Source organism: Caloenas nicobarica, chromosome 1 (assembly GCF_036013445.1).
Source record: "Caloenas nicobarica isolate bCalNic1 chromosome 1, bCalNic1.hap1, whole genome shotgun sequence".
Classification (NCBI taxonomy): Eukaryota; Metazoa; Chordata; class Aves; order Columbiformes; family Columbidae; genus Caloenas; species Caloenas nicobarica.
The window spans coordinates 66,919,103-66,942,120 of record NC_088245.1 but is presented as its reverse complement, the minus strand read 5'-3'; the positions used below and the strand labels follow the sequence as shown (position 1 = coordinate 66,942,120).

At 40.7% G+C, this 23,018-nt stretch overlaps 1 protein-coding gene across 3 annotated transcripts in view; it reads left to right on the top strand.

Moving 5' to 3' along the window:
- The window catches only part of CACNA1C (calcium voltage-gated channel subunit alpha1 C), a 485,027-nt gene that overhangs the window by 271,114 nt on the left and 190,895 nt on the right, over positions 1–23,018 (top strand). For all 3 annotated transcript variants that reach the window (XM_065626926.1, XM_065626928.1, XM_065626927.1), the window contains exons 4-5: positions 12,933–13,072; positions 21,897–22,036. In XM_065626926.1, the coding sequence (XP_065482998.1) occupies positions 12,933–13,072; positions 21,897–22,036 (280 nt within the window). The remainder of the gene's footprint in view (positions 1–12,932; positions 13,073–21,896; positions 22,037–23,018) is intronic.

Genomic DNA, 23,018 nt, shown 5'->3' with positions numbered 1-23,018 from the left:
TGCTTTGTTTTGTTCTTGCAGTCTTTCAAGGGATCAGAAGAATCTCTGGACTGAGCAGTGCTTATTACCTGCAAAACTTGTTCTTTTTCCATCTGTGTGTAACTAACAATACCGAAGACAGTCAAAACAGAATGAAAGATTAATATTGAAATTATTTTTCATCATTTCTACATTCAATCATTTTTACACCCTTTTTGCTAATCTGTAAATAATAGCAGCTTTTTCCATTTAATTATATTTTTCAATTGATTCCACCATTGAGCTCAAACATTAGCACAATGCTGCCTTAGCACAGTTTGTAGGCAATTAAAAGAAGGCACTAAAATCCACCAAGTCTGTGCAATTTGATTTAATGTTACTATAGGAGAATATTTCTGGTATCACTGGACCAAATCTTAGTGTACTTACCGGGTTTTTACTCAGTTCTTGCTCATGCAGACCTTCTAGAAGTTGATGGAAATTATGTCCAAATCAGGACTTAATTTAAAGTCTTTTCCATGAGAGATTCTTTCAAATGTTTGCAAAATCTATGTTATACTCTTTTTTTTTTTTTTAAGTGAGTCTAAGTTTATTACACACGTATCTTAAAAGCTTTACCTGAAATACCATACCATTTGTTTAAGTTATTACTTTTTGCTGTATTAAATATGTAGTTTGATTTGATGTTTGTGAATTTAATGTAGTAGTCTCCAGCTAAACAGAGTAGCACAGTAGTCATTTCATATTTGTCTGGGAGGTAACAATATGATGGGAGAATAATTGTCTTAAAATGACATCTAGGAGTTCATCCAGCTCCTGCCACATTTGTATTGGCAACAATAAGCCTAACTTTACTATGCGTGACCTGAAATGTACCAAAAGCAGAGTGGGGGAATGGAGGGGTAAAAAGCCAGAAAATGTCATGGGATGACACTGTGCAGAGTCTGCGAGGCTATAAGGAGTATGTCCTCGGCACAAGAAGACACTGATGACCCACCGTAGTTCAAGCAGAGGCATCGGCTGTCTTATTTCTGTGGTGTGAGCTGGGGCTTGGCCAGCAGCGAGGCAAAAGCGATAGGTATAGAGTCTCACAGATCAATTGGAACAACTAGTCAGGATGAAAAACTTGGAAGACATCCAGTGCAGCAGCCTGTAACGTTAATAGCATTAAAAATAATTTTCAGGCAGATCAATATGAATCCTGTTTGCTTAGAGGCTGATTGAGGAGAGAGGGAGCCTTGGGAACAGAGTAAGTGAAAACATGAAGTGTGTAACATCTTATTTTCATTGAGTGAACACAAAATCTTTGAAATCCAAGTCCATTTGGTAAAACGCTTGCCAGCCCCACACAGTAGTCTATCTGACGTAGAGGAAATCTGGTTGAGTTCTTAGAGATCACTTCACCGGGAATGACCTCCCGAGCGATGGGCGTCATAAGGATTTGACTGTAACTGATGAAAGGAAATTCTGGTTGTGGGTGGGATTTGGATTTTTTTTTTTTTTCAGGCAGCCCAGCTGAAACCTAATTTTCCCTTTAGACAGAGATCCTGCAGCCTGCAATGCTTGCAGGAGATAGAGCCACCCCTGGAGCCAGGGAATGTAGGAAGAGTACGCCTTTTTGCAAACTGGCCAGAAACTAATCAAGCTGAGTTTAATTAAAGAACATTATAGGATATTAATAACATTCTTGACCTTTCTTTGCCCAGAGACTAATATTTTTCTTATTTTTTATTTTAAGTTTGTCTACATGAGAATAAATATTGTCTTAAGGGTTTATCATAGTAAGAGAAAACACAGGTACACTGGCTGCCTCTCCCCTCTTCTGGCATGAAAATTCATAGCTCACTATAGCTCTTTACAGACTTTTCACTTGCAAAAAGTGGCATGGGTGCAACATTCATTCCTTATTAATGCCTGAATTCGTTAGAAATCTTTCTTCCTTGTTTTTAGTGAATTAAGTGCATTAGCATGCATTAACCCATTTCAGAGCTGTTTCTCTTCTTTCCGTTTTTCCTCCTGCTGGTTTGCCAGTCAGGCTGGTAGAAATCTGGGCATTGTCTGGGAAATCACAGTATTTTGAAGCTTGGTTTTGTTGAATATTACAATGAAAAGTTGAAGTATTCTGTATGTGATATTGCCCCTCTCTACTGTCTCTAAAGGAAAGTTCTCAGAGCGTTTCAGTGCAGAAATAGCAGGGCATTATGTTTAAACATTTTTACTGAACAAAAATGTTTTTACATTCCCAGATTCATGTGTTTGGCTTGTTTGAAGCAAATCCAACTATTTTGTTATGACATGACCTTGCACTACTCTGCACCCACCCAAGTGCTGCTGTGGGCTTACTGAGGGTGATCTAGTGTCCTGCAGGCTGAGGTTACACCAACTTGACACCTTACTCCAGCCTAATCGGATGGAATGTGGTGGTGTTTGGCAAGGTTAATAGTTTGCCCCTTTATCCATGCAATATACACACTTGTCTTACAAGAAATCAAAATACATGTTTCAGTCTGATGGTGGGGGGTGGGGAGGAAGGTGGGGCCAGAATCCAAATTCCATTTTCCAGCATCTTGTCCCTGGGTCTACTTCAACATCAGCAGCCACTACAGTGAGAGGCAGCAGAGTGGCTGGTGGGAGTCAACTAAGGGACAGAAGAATTGGCAAAGAACACCAGATTTTGTGGGTCTTTTTGGCTATCCTAAATTAGAAAAACCTTCTAAAACCTAAAACAATTCTTTTACTTCTCCTTGCCCAGAAGAAGTCTTGCTACTCTGCAGAGCTGTAGCCTTGTGAGCTTCATCTGTTTAAAATGAAGTCAATTTCTATTCTCTGGGTATTGCACAGGTCGCAGTCACGTTTTTAATTACCAATTAGACTTCCATTAAGGAAATAAAATGAGTTTTATGTGCTGGTTGTCAAAGGTCCTTATAGCTGCTCATTTCACGTGCCCTGTCCGTTCAAGCAGCAAGAAAGCGAACAGAAACTTACTCGGGGGTAGTATACAAAAACGGAAAAGCTTTGCCCCACAAAAGGAAAGAGAGAGATTGAGATGGAGAAGCTGCAAGGACTTTTCATTTTTCATTCTCTTCAGTTGTTTTTTTCCTGTCTGTAATGAGCAGTGCGAACAGAATGTTAAATATGCCCTTAAGTTACTCATGGAAAGAAAAGGTCACATGCACATGTACACTCCATCCCTTTCTTTCTCTCATGCATGTGTGTACATCATGTGTTTGTATGAACGTGTATGGAGAGACCCCAACCCTAGAACATTGAATTGTGGGACCAATTATTTGCTTAGAACTTTGAAGAGGGTGAGGTTATAAATAGTCATCAATTCAATTTATTTATAAAGCATTCACTGTCAGGCGTCACTGCACAAACAATTATAAAAGAATTGTAGTAGATTGAAAACATAAATTAGAGCATCATAAAATGCACAAGAGTGACTGGATTAAAATGCATTTGACAGAAATGTTTTAAAAGTGGGATTTGATGAGCTCTTCTGGGTGGTCAGTCAGAGAAAAGTCTGTGCTTAGTGTCCTATTAAGAGAAAGACTCAGGGCCAGATTTCTGCAGGCGCTCTCCTGTGGCACTCAGTAGTTGAGAGTAATTCACAGAGAGTCTAAATTTTGCTGGATGCGGCTATGGTTTATTGAGGAGCCCATGTTTGCTAACATTTAATCCTGTGCTAGCTGCCCAAATACTTTTCCTTTGGCTGTTCTCATCTTTCCCCTGCTAGCCCTGTCCTCTTCTAAGAACATGTCCTATGTAAAGGACTTGCGTGAGAAAGGCAACGCCAGTCATTTTGTCAGCTCAATACACGGGAGTGACCCCTTCAAAATGGGGTTCCCCCTGCAAGGCAATTTAGGGAAGGTTTCTAATTCTTTAGTGCTACCTGAGAAGTTATAAAAGAGGAATTCAGCCTGTAGACAATTACTTATCTAGTAAGAGGACAGTACTTTCCACGTTAAAGCTAGCAGTGAAATTCTCCCCAATTCAGACTATATTTTAGTCTAACCTGACATGTACTAGAATTACTCTAAACCTTGTGTGATTAGACCTTTTTTGTTGTTGTTTAAAAAAAAAAAAGCCCTTTTTTAATTAAAAAAAAAGGGTTTTGAGAGAAAAAGATGCTTATTAAATTAAAAGTATGGAATGCAACTTCTCCACACCCCTTATCCACAAGGGGATTGTAAAAACCCTTGGCACACAAAAAGTCTCGTTATGGGCACATTTCCAAAGGAACTCACTATCCACATGTTGAGCTCTGTTAGAAATTCAGTCCTTCATTTTGGGACCCAGTTTTTGGTGATCTCTTAGAAAAGATGACTCAATACCAACATGAATGTTCCTCAGCATGCCTGTCTGTGTGACAACAGTCTAAGCTCACAGGACAGACAAACTACAGTTGTGATAATGTTGATTCCAAGTAATTAAAAAATCATCAGCTCCTGAAATCATGTGATTGACTAGAAATGGATAAATCTCATGGGGACAGGGTTACTTCTTTTAAGCAGTCAGATGCTTGGGGTTCACCTTTGTTAAGCTTTTTTCGTACGGCTAAGAATTGTAGAGACTTGTTGAAAACTAACGTACTGAAAGCACCAATTGTGTAATGATTATCAGATTAAAACAATATAGTGAGAAGAACTTTGGACCTGTGACTTTAGAAGCCAGGCCATAGATGGTGCAAAACAGTAAAATCATTAGAACAGCTATTGCTGAGGTCATGTAGCTTGTTTCCAAAAGCAAGCATGCCCATGTATCCTGCTTAGATTATACACTATAAAGAAGACCTTTTAGAAACTGTCCTAATGAGTCAATATTTAATTAGATAGGGATTTTTTTAGAATTCCTCCTAAAGTGGGATATATATTTACTGTTCTGCCTGGCAACAAAATGCCCAATATTTAACACTAACATGGTTTTGAGCACAGAAAGATTAGGTTATGCTAGAATGAACTGGTTTTTAATACTACTAATAAAGAAACATATTAGTAAAATGGAGCACTGAAATGTTTTATGGCTGATAGACTTGTATTTCTCATCGCATACTTGATTGAGTTCAAACACCTGATCGTGGTGAACAGCCAGTTTCTAACTTATTCAAGTCATTTTGGGAGCTGGATGAGATATGCCTTGTGATGATCTATTAGATGTAGCTGTCATACCGAGGCAGCTCTGATTTAAATGGATGCTTCTGTCCTTAATCAGTGGTTGGTAGATGGACAATTGACTGTGGTGTTTCAAATGGCTGTGTTAACCTTGGGAGAAGACATTGGACTGCCTCACTGCCTCTGAAACTGCATAAAGGAAACTAGTAAAAGCTTTCTTGTAGGGGTGTATTTAATTCCTAGGCATGGTGGCAACACACCACCTACCCAGCTTTTAATTTCTACCCAGAGATCCTAAATGAGGCTCTCACAGTCATAAACCTTATGCTGTCTTCCCTAATGTTGCTTCCTCTTAGAAGCGTAATCTCTTATTGGTCTGATTGGAATACAAAGTGACAGTTCATTTCAATTTAATCAGAGTAGTGGACCAAAACAAAAGACAGTAGGATACAACATTCTTTGCCTCTTCAGAGCTCTTCAGGTTGGAATGTTTGTACATGGCCTGTTTGAATGGCTTCAACTCTTGGTCATGCTGAAGGAAAACTGAGCCCATAAAGAACATATTATCTGGATTTAATTAATATACCGGCAAGATCCTATTGTTCTATTTGAGTCCAAAAAAGAAGAAATCTTGAGCAACAACGCCCAAGAGATTTCTGCTACTGATAGCCAAAGACGGTAAAGAAAAATCTTATATAGATTAGACATTATCTAATCGGCACCAGAGTCCAAATTTTAAGTTCAAATGGATGCATAATCTTTTATATGAATCCAGAAAGGTGCATGCTTGACTGTTTCTGTTGTGGAGAATGAGGTATCCCACTGGGAGTCATTGATGTGCAATGAAAGGAAATACTGACTTCTTTAGATTATTCTGAGGACTAGAGGTACATTTAGAATGATAAAATATGCATACAGAGTCTCAGACAAAAATATAGGTTGAAGGGGACTTCTGTGGGTTTTCTAGTCCAAACTCCAGCTCAAAGCTCTAGTATACGGGTTTCAGAATAATTCTCCTCTCATATTATGGCGCAAATTATATTGGCATGTCAGCCCCTTCTGAAACGTAGGATTTGCAATAATTACATTATTCTGTATAGCTGTAGCCTGTTTCTCCGCCTAATGTTAGTAAAAAATGTAGGTGAAATGGTGGTAAATCAGAACAGTAATTGCATTTATCATCTGTATTTTGATTTGAGTGAATAGGGAACATATGGCTCACTGAAGGGGGAAGTGTGTTTGTACAAGGTATGTAGCACAGGGGATTAACCCCTTGTGCCTTGGCTTTGTATTACAATTGGACTCTGACACAAAATGTAATTCCACTGAACCCATAAATAAATTCAACTTGATCCTTGTCAAAAAGCTGTAAGAAAAATAAGGAGCTTAGACTAGATCCTGCAAGAGAGCTATATATGAAGGATTGTTTGATTTGCCAATGGTTGTTTTGCCAGCTCTTGAATACAGGGTATGTGTATCAGGTCTGTAATCATTTACAACTATTAATGCCCTTTCTTTTATTAACTTCAGTGGAAGTTCTTTAAATGGATCATGGGCATGTTATGAATAATCATAAAGTACTGAAGGCTGGCTTGCACTATGTTCCTTTTTTATAATTACTCACTTTAGATTAGTGAGAATTCTGCCTTTGATTTATTCTTTTAGCATTGAACACCTTTAAGGTAGCTGCACACAAGAGTATCTCCCATTTACAGGTGTTAGGTAAAAGGTGGTATTTCTGCAGTGCTCAGTATGAATTTAACTCTGCTCATTGTGAAACCTGATGTTGTATAGACACTGCCTTTGTTTGGAGTGACGGCAATACTAGTCGTATTTGGAAATCTAACCTTTCAGAAGCTCTTCCGACTTCTGTTTACCAATATGGTGCGTTATGTTTAGTTGAATGATAGTCACCCACTTCCTTCTTTGGGCTTCTTTTATCCTTGCCAGGATTGATTTTTGAGAATGTTCTTTTTGGGGAACAGATGGGACATTGTGTTTTAGGACCAGCAGTAACAGTAAATGGAGTTACGTTCAGCAGTGTGCTATCTTATCATCCCTTTCTCTTTGGCAAATAAATGGATATGGCCGCTTGTTTCTGCAACGACAGTAATTTTAAGGAGAAAGAAAGACAAAAATCCAAACAGGTTCCTTCCTTCAAGTTTCATTCCCACATGTGCTTGCATACTATTTTCATGCATACTTAGCTGAAAATGTCTCCTGAGTAACTGAGTACATTCAGAAGTAATTCAGTGTCAACAAACCTGTGTTAACATCTGCTTTATTGAATTAATCCTTCAAGTGCACACATGTGGCTCTTCCTTACGGAAGGTCAAAGATATTTAATGCTAACAGTAGCCTTCAGGTCGGCATATTCACCAAGTGAGGATATCCGTATCTCGGATGTGACGATAGCTTGTAATCCAAAAACACGGAACCTTTTTTCATGAAGTCTCTGGGCCATCTTTCCCAGCGCTGCAGTTTAGTCTCCTTACCACCCATCGGAAAATATTGTTGCCCCTACTAGGAAAAAGTCTGAGTGCTTCCACTCTGACTTGTATCTTTCCTAGCCTATTTATGCAATTAATGCCAAAATATCCTATATGACATGGGTCCTTGAAATATTGCTGTTTTACTTGGAGTACTGAGTATTTGCATTACTGAAGAAATGTATTCTCTTAATGTTTAAGGAAGCACTAGGGAATAATAATGCAGACACTGACGTAACTTGGTCTAAGGTCAAACAGGCAGCTTCATAAAGGTTCTAGCTGTGCAGTGCTTGCTGCACATTACTTCAAATATAGAAGATCTAGTTTTTGAAACATGGCTTGCAATAAGCAGAGCAGAGTACAAGCAGAGAGAGACAGCAAAGTTTGAGAAAACATGTAGTGGCTGAATTTTAGGCCGTAAACTGTTTAGACTGGGGTGTATGAGATGTGAGGACCTGATTGTGATTTGAGCCTTAAGCAACTCTTGCAAAGAAAATGTTACAACCTTGTAGTACTGCTGGGTGGGAGGGTTTTGGAGAGCTAGGATCCAGATCCAGTGAGCCATTGAGGACCATTTCTCAGAACTAGCACTGGTCTGCTCACTCCTCTCCTGACAGGACAAAAGCCTTATGGCACTCTCCAGTAATTTGTTTGGATTTCCTGTTTTCAGACTCCTTTTATGAATGCAGGATGTCATTAGGTACAGTTTAAAAATTATAAACAAAAACAAACTTATGACGTCTTCGGAAGGCACTTGGGATTAGAGGGGTTTTGTACTTAATACAGTAATCCTCTCTTGGAAATATATCTTAGAGCCTTAAGAGTAAGTTAATGTTTGTTTCTTTGTTGAGAGGAAGATGATGTATGGTTTGTTTCTTGGCAATGTTAGTGCCAGCTAATCCATCAGCCAGGGCAGCTGAGACTCATGTCCTGTATCTACCCAAGAAAACCAAACCAAACCAACAAAAAACAAGCAAACAAACAAAACAAACCCCCCACGAACAAACAAAAACAAACAACCACACCACCCCAAAAATGAGTGGTAGAACCATCCCCAGGACATCTTAGAGCCAGCCCCAGGACATCCGTGTATGCTTCAGAGACTGGCCAGTTTTCTAAAACTTTTGTCCTTTCTCTTCTTCCACTCATATGTTGTTAGTTTTTTTCTCTGGTTTTCGAAACATTTTCATCACTATTTCCCAAGCAGGAAGTTCCTGTTTTATAATTCTGCAGTCTGCAACATGCTTCATGTGTCTCAGCTACATCAGCATGGTTCCCCTTTCTAAGGCAGAAATGAAAAAACCCTGTTCCCTCTTTCTTACAGCTCCAGAATAAATTCCCTCACCTTTGATGCTATGGTTTGGATTTGTGTTTCAAGGGGCAATGCTGTTGCTGTCTCCTTTCTCTCCTGTGAAGGTAGCGGGCAGCTCCCTCCCTCCCTGTCAACAGGGTGCTCTCTCATCGACAAATGCCAGTATTTTTCTAGCTTGGTTTCTTTTAAAATGGCACTAAAAGGGCTTCTCAGAGGAGTGGGAGTTATGGTTACTTTGCAGTGCTATGTCCCTTGGAAGCCTTAAACGCTGAGGCCCAATCTGTCTAACCTGTGAGAGCACAGCTTCAAATGATCAGCCAGAAGTGTAGAAGCCCATTTAGCAGAGGCAACTTAATCGTTCTGTAGGCACCGAGGGCAACAAGTCCTCCTCTCCTTTCCAACCTGAGGCCAGAGGGCAGTTGAGTCACATCTGCGAGTTCACCAGGCAAGGTGGCATCAGAACTGAGACTGCAAACCAGGTTCTTGGGAGCTCCGTTATGCTATGTCACTACTGAGTTATGCTGTGTTCATAAAGACTCTTTAGTTTTATAGTATAAGGAGAAAGGGAACACAAATTAATTAGTAGACTTTTCAAATTCTTCTTAAATATAAGCAGGAGTAGCTTCCTGAAACGGTCTTGGAGTAGCTACACTGTTTAATCTCAGCAGTATTTTTCCTTCAGCTTTAGAACATGAAATCATTAATTTAAGTGCAGAGGATCATAAAATCTCTCTTGTCTGCTCAGCATTCTGTATCTTATGTTCATTTTAAAGGCTTTTATAGAATTTTATTTTTTATGGATCTTTACACCTTAAGCAGAGTTGTCATGAATTTATTCAAACAGCTGGTAGTTGTATATGTGTATATGCATATATTTATGTATGGTATATATATTCGTGTGTGTGTAATATTTCGGGATATTATTATCTCAATAACACGGTTCAACAAACAGCATTATTACAACAACTAAGCAGGAGTCTTTAGTCTCATAGGCTTCCTTAGAGGCAAAAAGGTATGAGGCTTCTAAACCCAACCAAATGGAACCTGTTAGTTGTTGAAATACTAGCTGGTGTGTGCAGTATTAAATATTTAAAAATAAAAAAGTTCCAGAATTTTCTCAAGTACTTAATTTCTTGGACTTTTGTTTGCATTAGTACAGGTCTTTCAATGAAATTCATGGAGTGGAACAGCTTTTCTGGCCAGGCAGGCCTGCACAGCACTGTGTCTACAGGAGCAGCACAAAGCCAGACACAGAGCTGGCAGCGGCATTTGTCCCAGGGTGCCTGGAGGTCAAGGACAGCATTTGCTGTTAAATCACTGGGCATGGGGTCAGCTTTAGGCCTTCCTCTTCTCTTGTTCTGCCAGTCTACTTCTAACTGGACCTGGAGTTATTAAGCAAGAGAGTAGGCTCCTCAACATCCCCTTGGTATCAGTCTTGGTTGTGAACTGTCAAGAGGTGTTTTTGGGAAGGTCTGTTTTTTAGGGCCTACAGCATTTTTTCATGAGCCTGTGTCCCTGTTTACAGAATGAGATGCTGGATTAATTCAGTGCAACAGGGCAACCTCAAAGACAGTCTGAATGAGAGAGTGATCTTGGACCTACTGTGGCTCCTTTAGTGGGAAGGAAAGAAAGCTTGCTTACAACTTTGGAAAGCCTTTGGCTGAAATAGGGAGCAAGACTCAGTAATGGGCTGGGTTGCAGCAAGAGAAACCTTTGTTTCCATCCTAAAATATGTCCATTCATCCCTAGTGAGGTCACAACGGTCCCAGGCACAACACTCCCAACTCCCATGCTTGGTTCAGGGCAGGTTCTTCCCCTGCAGAGCCCATTTCCATCTTCCTCCAGCCTCTACACAGGTTTTACCTTGTCCTTTCAGAGGTAGAACGTCATCTCCCAGGCAGAGCTACCACGGCTGTCTGCATGGGATGACATCTGGCCTTGCACCATTCTGGTAGAGGCATGTGGCAGCGGAAAGGTGCAGGACAATCAAAAAGACATGGCATAGACTTTGCATCACACAATCATTTTGTGTTTGGTGGTTGTTTTTTGTGTTTAGTGGGGTTTTGTTTGTTTGTTTTTAGGAGGTTTCATGATAGCTTATCTTACTTTACAAACACGTGCACAGAGTTTGATCATTTGGGTCTGTTTGACTATGATTTGTACATCAATTAGTACCCATTCAATTGTCAGCAGCAGTAGAAAGAGAAGAGCTGCCAGGTAAGCCCCTTCCAGGAGTGTGCAAGCCATTATGGAGCTTTTTTCTGTGGCCAAGCCCATGCCTGCACTGCTGGTTGTTAGCACTCATGTGCCAATTCCTGTGCCAACTAAAATAATGCACTTGCTATTTGTGGAGATGAGGACATAGTAGTCACTAGTATTGTACACCATTGTTTCCTTCTCTGAGTTCAAGAGGAGTAAAATCCTTAGTGTGCTGACCAGTCTATGTGTGGGATGATGATGGACGAATTCTGTGTGGTGGTCATGTTCAAAAGCATTATGACTGGTTCAGATAACTACAGAATTATACTTTTTCTTTTTTAAGTAATTCCCATACTAAGCAATGCAAAATAATACTGCAAGCATTGTGAAATCATTGTCTGAGGGAAAAACGCAATATTTTAAAGCACAAACATGTGCCTGCTACTGTCAGATGGAATTTATCAGTCATGTAAAATAACATGTTAATGTAAACATGCAGATGAACTGGAAATTGCTTTTTTTGGATCAATGGGTTGCTACTGAGTTGTTGTTAATTACCTGGAGCTGAATGGAAGAAGTTCAAATGGGCAGCTGAGTCAAATGATGGAATGATTTCTTTGTAATCCTGCACATTTTCTGTTGCTCTGTCATATGAAAATATCATATACGCATTCAGCTGGATAGAGGATCAGGGCAATTGCAGGTGGAGCTGAAAAGAAAAATGAAGTAGTGACCTGCCTGATTGCCTTGCTGGGTACCCTGTAAGATATGACCAAGTATGCCTAGGCTGTTTTAGTTTATATTTATCTCACATTTTTGTTTCTTTAATATTAACTTTTGATAGCTTACTTTGTAGTTTAGCCTTGCAGGGACCTAATCTCCTTTTGCTGTCATCTTGTTTGCACGTACTTTTTTCCCACTCAGCTTGCCATGCAGCACTTTGGTAGTGATTACCTAATGCTGTAGTTTTCCTCCTACTTAGGTGGAGGTCCCTACCATTTCTGCAATACTGCTGTTGTTATTCGACACTGGGGCCAAAAACCTCAGAGACGAGAAACAGTGGGCCTGTGTACTGACTCGAAAAGCCTGCTTGCTTGTCCTGAATCAGACTGTACTGTAGTCGCTGGAAGTGACTTTGTTTGGATGCGCTTAATTGCAGCCTGCATTTCACAAGGACATGTACATTCCTGATGGAATGTCTAAAAGCCTCTAGCATTAGTCAGCCTGATCTGTAAATCATCTATCATCAGTATTCAGCCTACCTATTCCACAGCAACAGAAAAGGGAATCCCAAAGAAGGCACAGTTTGACACACAGAGTCATAGAATGTCCTGAGTTGGAAGGGACCCACAAGGATCAAGTCTAACTCCTGTCCCTGCATAGGACAACCTCACAATTCACATGACATACACGTATCACTCTTGGGAGGGCCCCTGTCTATGTTTCTCTGCATCTCTCTGCAGAAGTAGAAAAGGATTGGATGCAGTTCTGATGGCCGACAATATTTGGCAATGTACTCCACAGTGAGCTGAGTGCTAGGACATGCCTGTGTTAATCCTCTCCTTTGCATAGGCCTATGCAGCGGTTGGTCCCTGCCAAGGCAAGGGCAGCAAATTTCAGAGCCCAACCAAAATTTACTGCCACTGTCCTGTCAGACTGGCTGCGGCCAATGCCAGCCTGAGGAGAAGGGCCCTCTGGCAAGCCGTGCATGTTAGATGTACCAAAGTGGCAAGTCAGTGAGTTGGAGGCTGCATGAGTGGACTGTGACAGAAGAAAATGTCCTTATCCACAGTTTGTCACTCACGCTAACAGTTGTCTCTTTTTTTCTCTTGTCTTCCCCAGGAACGAGTGGAATATCTCTTTCTCATAATTTTTACAGTGGAAGCATTTTTAAAAGTAATAGCATATGGACTTCTCTTTCACCCCAACGCTTACCTCCGCAATGGCTGGAATTTACTAGATTTTATAATTGTGGTAGTAGGGTGAGTACCAGCATTTTGTCTTTGCATACAAGGTGCACATGGGAACACTGGCAACATTTGGGAGCGTGAAGGTGGTACATTACCTATGAGTGATGTTAGAGGTTGTTGTCTATCATGTTCCTCCTGCAACCAGCATTTTTCCCTCCTGTGTTAGTCCCCCTACAGACTCCACGTGTTTTACCAAGTTTTATTGTGTAACCTAAAAGTACAGTTAAGTCACTGTTCTTCTGCAGATATAACTTGATGCATGCTGATTTCAGTGTGTAGCAATGATTTACCCTGAGGTAAATATTAAAGATTGACAATCAGTTGATGTATATATTCTGCCTGGTGTCCCTTGCTGTTTAGTCTTTTCCAAGGCTTTTAGTGGCTTGCAAGATATGGAAATTAAACTGGTCTTTGGGAATATGGATGAAAAGAGGAAGCAGTGCAAGACTATTGGATAAAGTCAAATGCTTGATTATACTTAACTGGAAGAAAATCCCTTTGTAAATCTATATGCACATTAAAAACCATCTAGGCAGGATCCTTTGGTTAAGATTAGAGTTGGATGATAAATAAATTCTGCCATCTTGTGAACTTTTACTGATTTTTCTCATTCTCAAAGATGGATGAAAAATTTAAATCCCAGGTTTTCATATTTACAAATAGAAATAAGTTCTTCAGTTCAATTGCACTGTTCTGCTGGAGATTTCAATACTTTTGATTCTGACACTTCTAATGTTTTAACGTTTTAAAGATTTTTTTTTTTTATTTATTTTTTTTTTTTTTACTATTGTTTTTTACTATTTTTTTTTACTATTGTAAATCAAATTGCCACTTTGAGCTGAAACCTTTCTAATCCCCTTGTTCCTCTCTGTGTTTTTCAAGCTTGGCATTTAATTTATTTGAGCAAAAGCAAAATAAAACACCTTCTGCTTTTTATACCTAAGGGTAACAGATAAGCAAGGGAGTTTAATTGTGGTTGTTGAAGGGAAGAGGTGAAGGATAAACTATCCCTGAAGACAAAGAGAATAAGTATTTCTTTGCCTGAGTAATTTGTCCCATCCTCCCACCACTCCATTGTTAAGGAGTTTCATCGCCCACAAAAACTTAGTCTTTTTACCTCTTTACCAAGGAAATCGTGTGTCACCTCCTAGAGAAAATGTTAAAAGGGACACTCTGACATCAAAAACCCCTCCTTATTTCTACTCCAAACCAAAGTCCACCTAGTTCCTTGACTTTTTTTGTGGTGGCCCCAAAAAATTATGTCAGCAAACTGCTGTGTACTACCCAATTCCTCCCACTTTCCTTCATAGAATCAGAATAATTTTGGTTGGAAGAGACCCTCAAGATCATAGAGTCCAACCATTAACATAACTCTTGCACTAAACTATGTGCCTAAGAACCTCATCTACACGTCTTTTAAACACCTCCAGGGGTGGTGACTCCACCACTTCCCTGGGTAGCCTGTGCCAATGCTTGACAACTCTTTCTGTGAATACATTTTTCCTAATATCCAATCTAAACCTCCCCTGGTGCAACTTAAGGCCATTTCCTCTTGTCCTATCACTTGCTACTTGGGAGAAGAGACCAACACCCTCCATGCTGCAACCTCTTTTCAGGTAGTTGTAGACAGCGATAAGGTCTCCCCTCAGCCTCCTTTTCTCCAGGCTAAACAGCCCCAGTTCCCTCAGCCGCTCCTCATCAGACTTGTGCTCCAGAACCCTCACCAGCCTCATCATCCTTCTCTGAACTCACTCCAGCACCTCCATATCTTTCTTGTAGTGAGTGGCCCAAAACTGGACACAGTATTTGAGGTGGGGCCTCACCAGCACTGAGTACAGTAGGACGATCACTTCCCTAGTGTCCTGGTCACCACACTATTCCTGATACAAGCCAGGATGCTGTTGGCCTTTTAGGCTACCTGGGCACACTGCTCGCTCACGTTCAGCCAGCTGTCAGTCAACGCCTCCAGGTCCTTTTCTGCCAGGCAGCTTTCCAGCCACTCTTCCCTGAGCCTGTAGTGTTGCCTGGGGCTGTTGTGACCCAAGTGCAGGACCCAGCACTTGGCCTCTCTGTAGAGCCTTCCTACCCTCCAGCAGATCAACAGTCCCACCCAACTTGGTGTTGTCTGCAGACTTATTGAGGGTGCAGTTGATCCCCTCATCCATATAATTGATAAAGAGATTAAACAGAACTGGCCCCAATACTGAGTGGTGGGGAACACCACTTGTGACCGGCCACCAAATGGATTTGGCCGCATTCACCACAACTCTTTGGGCTCAGCCATGCAGTCAGTTTTTTATCCAACAAAGACTAAAGACATCCACGCCATCAGCTGCCAGCTTCTCCAGCTTCTGCTGTAGGAAACAATGTCAAAGGCTTTATTGAAGTCTAAGTACACAACATCCACAGCCTTTTCCTCATCCACTAGGCAGGTCACCTTGTCATAGAAAGAGATCAGGCTGGTCAAGCAAGACCTGCCTTTCAGGGAAAAGTGGATGGAATGAGAATTCCCAGTAAGGAGAAGGGAGGACCAGCTGGAACCGATTCTTAATTTCAAGACCTCTCTGCCTCCATGTGGGCATAATGCTTCTCCTTACAGAAGTGCCCGGTTGTCTTTCTCCTTCATTCCTAATGGCAGCCAGAGGATCCCACAGGAAATTAGTAATTGGAAAATCCTGAACCCTTCCCCTGATGTTGGTGTCCAATTCTCTAGCTGGTTCTGCATTTGAATGCCCTCAGCTATCTCACCTGCTTGGGAAGTGCTGCGTAAGTTGAAGAACAATTGGAGAACAAAAGTCCTGTGAATGTACTATAATTATTCCTTTTTCATTTTTATGAGGAAGAAACTTTTTAAAGGGAGGACTCGTTACCTCTTCTTCCATTGGAATATGAAAGAGCAGGGCTCCAGAAATCAGAGGGCAGCATTATATCTAGTTTAACTACAGTCCTTTTCAGTTTTCCTACTAGGACAGTTAATCAGCAAAATGGTATTCAGCCTGAAATTAATTCCCTTGCCAATGACAGAAGCTGTGGCTCTCAGCTTGTCTATCCGTTCTTGCCTCCAGCAGCTCTCAGTCACTAGATGGGGAACAAAAAAATGTAACTGGGGAAGGATTACACGAGTATAATAAACATGGCCAAGACCCCAAGGTCTCTGTTAAATAGTAATGATCTCAAGTGACAGATTCCACTTCAAGGCCAGATGGGTTCCTTTGATGTTTATCTGTTTAAATGCACTCTACAGTACCACAGTCTAAGCTGGTGTGCTGCTTTTTCTCTCTACAACCCCTCTGCAAAGTTTACATGGTGATACCATCTGTTCCTGTTCTGCCCTATCTTCTTTCCTAGAGGCTGTCTGAAACCCCTCAATGATATTATGTTTAAATTTCAGTACATTTGAATATTTGGTCAAGGAGGAAGTCCCGTGGAAAAGGTTTAAAATAAATTTTAGAGAGAGAGAAAGAGGAGGAAGAAAGCAAGTGCTGGTAATGTTTCATTTTGGTGCCTTTTTCTGTCTGTTGATGGATCTATTGGAAAAAGCTGAGTAGTTTAGATACAGCTGTAGCACTGGCCAGAGGGATTTATTTGGTATGTGGGGCAAATTATGGTATGGGACGCATACTGGAAGAATCAAGACCCCCCCAAAAAGTGGTAATTCCCATTCGTGCTTGTTCTACCTCAGGAATCGTCTTCATTTCCAATGATGATTGTCCTTGCTACAAAAATTAGAAAGGTTGGGTAGGAAGTACCTCTTCAAGTAATGTTAAAAGTTAAAGGAGAAAAAAAAAGGTGGTTTAAATAATTTGTCTCTAAATCCACGTAGTGTATCGTGCTTACTACTCATATCTTGAAGAGATAATACAGTATAGCTATCTTCCTTTGTGTTAAAACATACAGGTCAGCAGAGTAAGAGGAAAATGGACATGTGTAGGACCAAGCATAAATTCTAGAGGGAAGTCTCAGTTTTTATAAAAAATTCATATAACAGTGTGCCTCTATACTTTCCCGTGCCTTCTGAAGATAGCTCCCCTGGTATCCAGAGGGATTTTACTGTCAGTGGTTCTAACAAGGCCACAGGAATACACAGCAACAGAGGGGAGCACTGAATACAACTGCTACGGTTTCTAGAGAAAGGATGCACTTTACACCTGTAGGCATTTAACAGCTTATCATTCCTGCAGTGTGGGAGATCTGCTTATTCATCAGCTAAGTCTTTTAAAGCTTGACTCTAGCTTATCTTTAAATAGCCTATGACCCTGCTGTAGCAGCACCATTAAATGCTGCTTTGAAGAAAAATGTCTGTGTGGGGGTATCAATCAGAGGCTCTATGGATAAGAACATTATTAGTTAAGAGTAGCGATCTCACCCCTAAGCTGCCTAATGAGGCACAACCCACAAACACTAATGGGTAGTCAAATTGTTTTCTGTTTCCTTCAGTTTTACTGTTCCTCTTTTGGAAAACATTAAAACTTTCAGATATAACAGCAATGTCCGTTAATATTAGGCCGTTAGAGGAAATCTCTCTTGAGAGAAGACCAACTTGAAAATGTTGTGCTAGAAGAATATCTGTCTTTCCTGGCAGTGCTGTGGTTTGTCTGCCAAGCACAGTCGTTCTCCAAGGACCCACAGCTTCTGCCAGGAAAAAAAAAATTGTAATTTGAAAGGCAGTCTTACTGGGAAGGTAAGCAGTGAAGGTATTTGGAAAGGATCTGAAATTCAGAGCAGACTGGAAAATGCGGTCACAGTACATGTCTTTCTCAAGACCTGTGGGGAGTTTCTAAAGGGCAGACACAAACACTTTCACAATCACAAATCACAGGTGAACTGTAAAACACTGTGAAAAAAAATCATTGTATTTTACTGTTTATACTGGTAAGGATTCTTTCAGCCATGTTTTCTGCTGATTTTTGACCTTAGAAATACCAAGCCCTCTGTTTTTTCTTTATATTCTGGAGGCCCTTGACAAGTTCTTTTTTTATGCTATAAAAATCAGTGTGCCCTCCCCACAGAGGAAGAGATGAAGAGCTGTAGAACAGGTTACAGCCTTATCATGCTGCTGTTGGGGTCATCTAGCAAAGCAAAAACCTTTTGGATATTTCAGATGTCAAAAGGGAAACAGAAAAATATAAGAAAGAAAAGCAGTGAAGCTGCTTCATACTTCACAAGTAAATGTAAAAAAAAAAAAAAACAAGGAGTGTGTCCGTACATGCATGAGTGTGATATAAATTTTCTGCTTTATAGTTCAGAAATCAAGATGCTGTTAATTGTGCTTCATCAGTGGAAAGCACTATATCCAAATGAAAATGGGGCATGAATTTAGGCTGGCAGAAGGTAGTTAGCAGGTAGTTAGCGAGAAGAAAATAAGATTGATTTCTATATCAGTTTTCAGAAAAATGGCAAGATTTTCAGCAGCCACAAGAGATTATCTCTCTTGCATTTTCATACTATCCATACTTTGATTTCTCTGTCAGCGCAATATTCTCTCACACAATGCTCGGTGCACACATTTCAGCCAACTCACCTATTGAGAAGGAAAGAACTGTACCTCTCTCCACCGTACCTTCTGTAAACTTTTCCCAGAGGTTTAAATCAAAGACCAGATTTTCCCTTGTAAATAAAGGGTAGAAGGACTCCGGCCTCATGTTGTATATCAGTACCTTAACATCTATTCAGGTCTTTTAGGATTGGAAAACTATTAGCTGAAAAACTAGAAAGAGTCTATAGAGCTCATAGAAGCTACAAACTGTATATGGGTTGTGGGTTTTTTCCTAATAGAGAGTAATGAAATGGACTGTCAGAAGTCTTACCTTTCTTTTGCATCTTATCATTGGTGCTATTTCTGAACAGAACATTTTTTCCCCCTCTCCTCTGGGACATAAGAATTTACAGGCAGTTGTAGCCTCCAAGTCATAGATGTCTGCCAATGCACTAACTCAGGAGGTGATAGGGACAATGAAGTAGGGTTGGCAAGATGTACTGTCAATTTGAAGAGTGGAGCAGAGATTCAGTAGGCCAGATTGGGCACAGTCTAGGGGAAAGAGAGTGAAATAAATGAGAGAAATAAAAAGTTGTATTGCATTAGTAAAGCAAGGATTATTACAGGGGAAGATATTAAGCACGGAGTAAATTTGTTAAAGCAGAACTAGCAGGAGCAATGCAATTAAAGTTTAAATGTAGGTTTTTAAATGAGGAGCAGTAGGAATTACAGCAAATTGCTCCTGAAGTACAGAACGCAGATGACTCTGTGTACCTCAAGACAGCACGTTTAGCATGTCAATGCTGGAGCACACCAACTGGGCCAACTGGCCTGCAGTGGAGTTGCATCAGTCTGAGGAGGCAGGTTCTTGCTCCGGTGGAGTGAGCTGTCCTACTGGTAGAGTTTCTGTTCATCCTGAATTAGTTTAGGACAGGTATAGCTTTTCTCAGGATGCAGAATTCTAGAGCAGCCCGTGGTTTGCGCATCACATGAGTGGCAGGAGAAATGCCCTTGGTGCCAGCTGCCAAGAGCTGCTGCTTGGTGAAACATGAGGCCAGTGAAAACGGGGACGAGCAGAACAGGCCCACAGTTTTGCATGGTTTCTAACTCAGAGTTGCTTGAATTTCTTGTCTTCAACATGGCAAGAGAGCTGAAAAACAGCATAAGAAACCTTTGGCAGTGAATTCTTTTTCCTCCAGAGAATCTCAGGAGACTGGGACTGTTGTACAGGTATGTCACTCATCATCTAGTATGGGAATTCTGTTGACTAGGAAGATAGAAATGTTTGAATAAGAAATAGGGCATATTTCTAGAGCTTAATCACTAGCTTACTGAAAATACATTAGCCCAAATTTGACCTACAGTGTTTCTATTGTGAAGACCAGCAGAAAATTGCAACTGTATAATTTGCATACACAGCTCAAGAAATACATACATTCCAATAATTCAGTTTCTTTACATCAGCCCTCGTTTATCTCTCTCTGTGATATCTGCAGTCAACGCTGTATTTCTCACAGGCTCTGTTTTTGTCTTCTCCGCATCCTGCTTCTCAGTCTGCAACACCTACGAACTCAGCATCCAGCCTCCCCACGCACAGTTTTTCCCACGCTTGTTACCTAGTTGTTAAATCTTTCTGCAGTGCTTGAAGTTGAGACTTTGAATACATCCAGTTAGGAGTTCCTCAGTCACAGCTGACAGGTTTTGTAAGACTCTTCATATGAAATTTTTTAAAAGTTGCTTAAGAAGCTAATTTTGTGTTTGCACTCCCCTAATCCGTATTTTTGTGTGGATATGGTGCTGGGGAAACACGTTGGCTTAGATACTTCAGTAAATGAATCCTTCTTTTTGTACCCAGGGTAAGCTCTCTATGTTTGTGACCCTATCAGTAGGTTTTAACTGCAGACTGCAGGCATTGGAGCTCCTTGTAAAGAGATCAGGCAGCTCACTCTCTGCTTGATAGGCAGTTTGGGAGTTCTCTGTGGAATACATCAGAACAGACAGATGAGATCCCAACAGAAGCCCTGCAGACTGCAAAATCTGAGAGAAAAATCAGCCAGTGCTGAATCCAGGCTGCTCCAACTAGGCTGTTTCTGATATCCCAAGCGGCTTCTTTAAAGTTATCTCTGGCACCTTCACGGCACGCTGTGGGCCATGGGTCTCTGCCAGTCACAGGCAAGCTTTTTCTACAGACCACCAAACATCCACTTAGACTGGAACAGCTTTTAACATGTACTGAATTTGGCTGGCTTCAAGCTGACGACTTCAAGGCTGAGAGCAATGTAATTAGTAAATTCATGAGGAATCCATCTTTCCCCAAAGATACTAATGTTTTACCAGAAAAATGGAAGCTGCTTCCTGAAAGCTAATTTATTAAATCAAGTTCTTATTAACACGTGGTGTGAGCCTTCAGCTCTTTCAGAGAAGAACATTTTCTTTTATGCCTTGCTCTGCCTTTTCAAATGTGTTCTGAGTGAGACACCCTCTCCTTAAAGCAGCTACTCCTACTAGGCAAGATAAAACATTAAGACTAGTATAATAAAACATTCTAATAATAAGACTCCTACAGTTTTGCACTTCCCCTAGCCAATGCATCAGGAGATGTACAAATGGGTACACAAGCCCGTTATCTGAGCATACTCACTTATTGAAAAATTTGCACCTTGAAGGATCCCTGAGTTTTATACCTGCAGTGACCTTGGTGGATCTTAACTCCTTGTAAAACAGGTAACAGACAATTAATGACTGAATTATTTATGGATGGTGATTTTTTTTTGCCTCCAAGTTGAATTGTTGGTTAATAAAGATAGCAAAGTTTTGGCAGCAGAAAGGGCAAAACATAAAATTTGTGCTTTCTAGCCTTTCCACTCAACTCTCGCTGGGTATGTCCAGACCATCTGGTAAGCACAGCCTGGAGGCTGCCTTCAAAATCCCACCCAGTTGCTCTGCTGTTGATGACCCATTAAAATGGGCACAAGGCATTGCTAAAGTGGCCCTTTTGAGGCACCCGGCATGCCTCAGCACATGGGGCAGGGAACACACCTCCACGTGCCACCAGGCAGGCTGGTCGCGGTGGGTAGTCTACAGCTGCTGCAAGGAGCCATTAGGCTGAAGGAGGAGCGTGTCGTGTTTATGTCTGATCCAGAAACAAGTGTTTTGCAAATGGTATAGACATCACCATTAGGCTATTGCATATGGGAAGAGTCTGTCTCTCCTCCACCATATGTGAATGTCAACCAAGATGTGTGACACCCTTCACAGGTTTGTGAGATAGTTTGGGTGATATGATGACGATGATCTCTGTTCCTGTTTAGCCCAAGGCTGGCTGGCTGCCTACAGATTGTTTCCTCTTTCTTTTTGCAGGCTTTTTAGTGCAATTTTAGAACAAGCAACCAAAGCAGATGGGGGGAATTCAATAGGAGGAAAAGGTGCCGGATTCGATGTTAAAGCACTGCGGGCTTTCCGAGTATTACGTCCATTACGGCTGGTGTCTGGAGTTCCTAGTAAGTAACATGATTGATTTTGTTTTATGTATGTCTGCTGTATGGCACGGAGCAGAAGTGATTTGTGTTACAATTTTGAAGATGGAGAGTGATGTGGATTATTATTGGTGTGTATGGGAGGCCTTTTTTCAAATTAATGTGTATTCATTATAAATATGATATTAATCAAAGGTTGACCAAAACAGAGCTGAAGGGGAGTGGAAGTTTCATGGTATGTCTATCTGATTGTGCAACCTTGTAAACAAAGAAAGTGGAAGATCCAAGATTTTCATTATTTCAAGCAAAAGATCCTTTAAATAGTTGTGAAGTCACAGTGCATTGTTGGTATTAAAAACACTTGACCTTGAGAGAAATGCTGTATGGTCATTTGTGTTGATTTCAGAAGGAGAGGAGCTTTTTCATTAAAATTGAATTTTCTTCTTTGCACGTGATGTTCTGATCAAGAGCACTGGGAACAATTTAGAACCAACAAGACATAGGGCAATGACACAGTCATGTTCTCTCTTAGTCTTATTTACTTAAATTATTCGTAATGCCTCTGAGAAAGTCCTCAAGCAGCTTTTGATAGTCTAACATCCATTTTCTTATTTAAAAAGAAGGTATGACTAACTGCAAGTCTGGTAATTCTATTGTGGAGGTGGAATATGGACATCACAATATGGGAACATTATATCATTTGGCTTGAGAGTTTGTCACGGCTGGGACCCACTGGCCTTTTTGAAAAAGGGTCAGTTGAAAGTTGTCATTACTTTCCATGCTTACAGCAATGAGACATGTAGTCAGCAGGAAAGGAGTTAATCTTTTCCAGAATAGCTGTGGAGAGAGCTTTACTTATTTTTAGTCAGGGAGCTTGCTAGTTTGATACCTTAAAGTACTTCTAACCTTAGTCATTCAAAAACCTTGAGCCAAGTTACCGTAAACTCTGTGAGATCAGCTTCAAAATTATTACTTATTTATTTGCGGGGGGGAAGTGAGGTTCTTT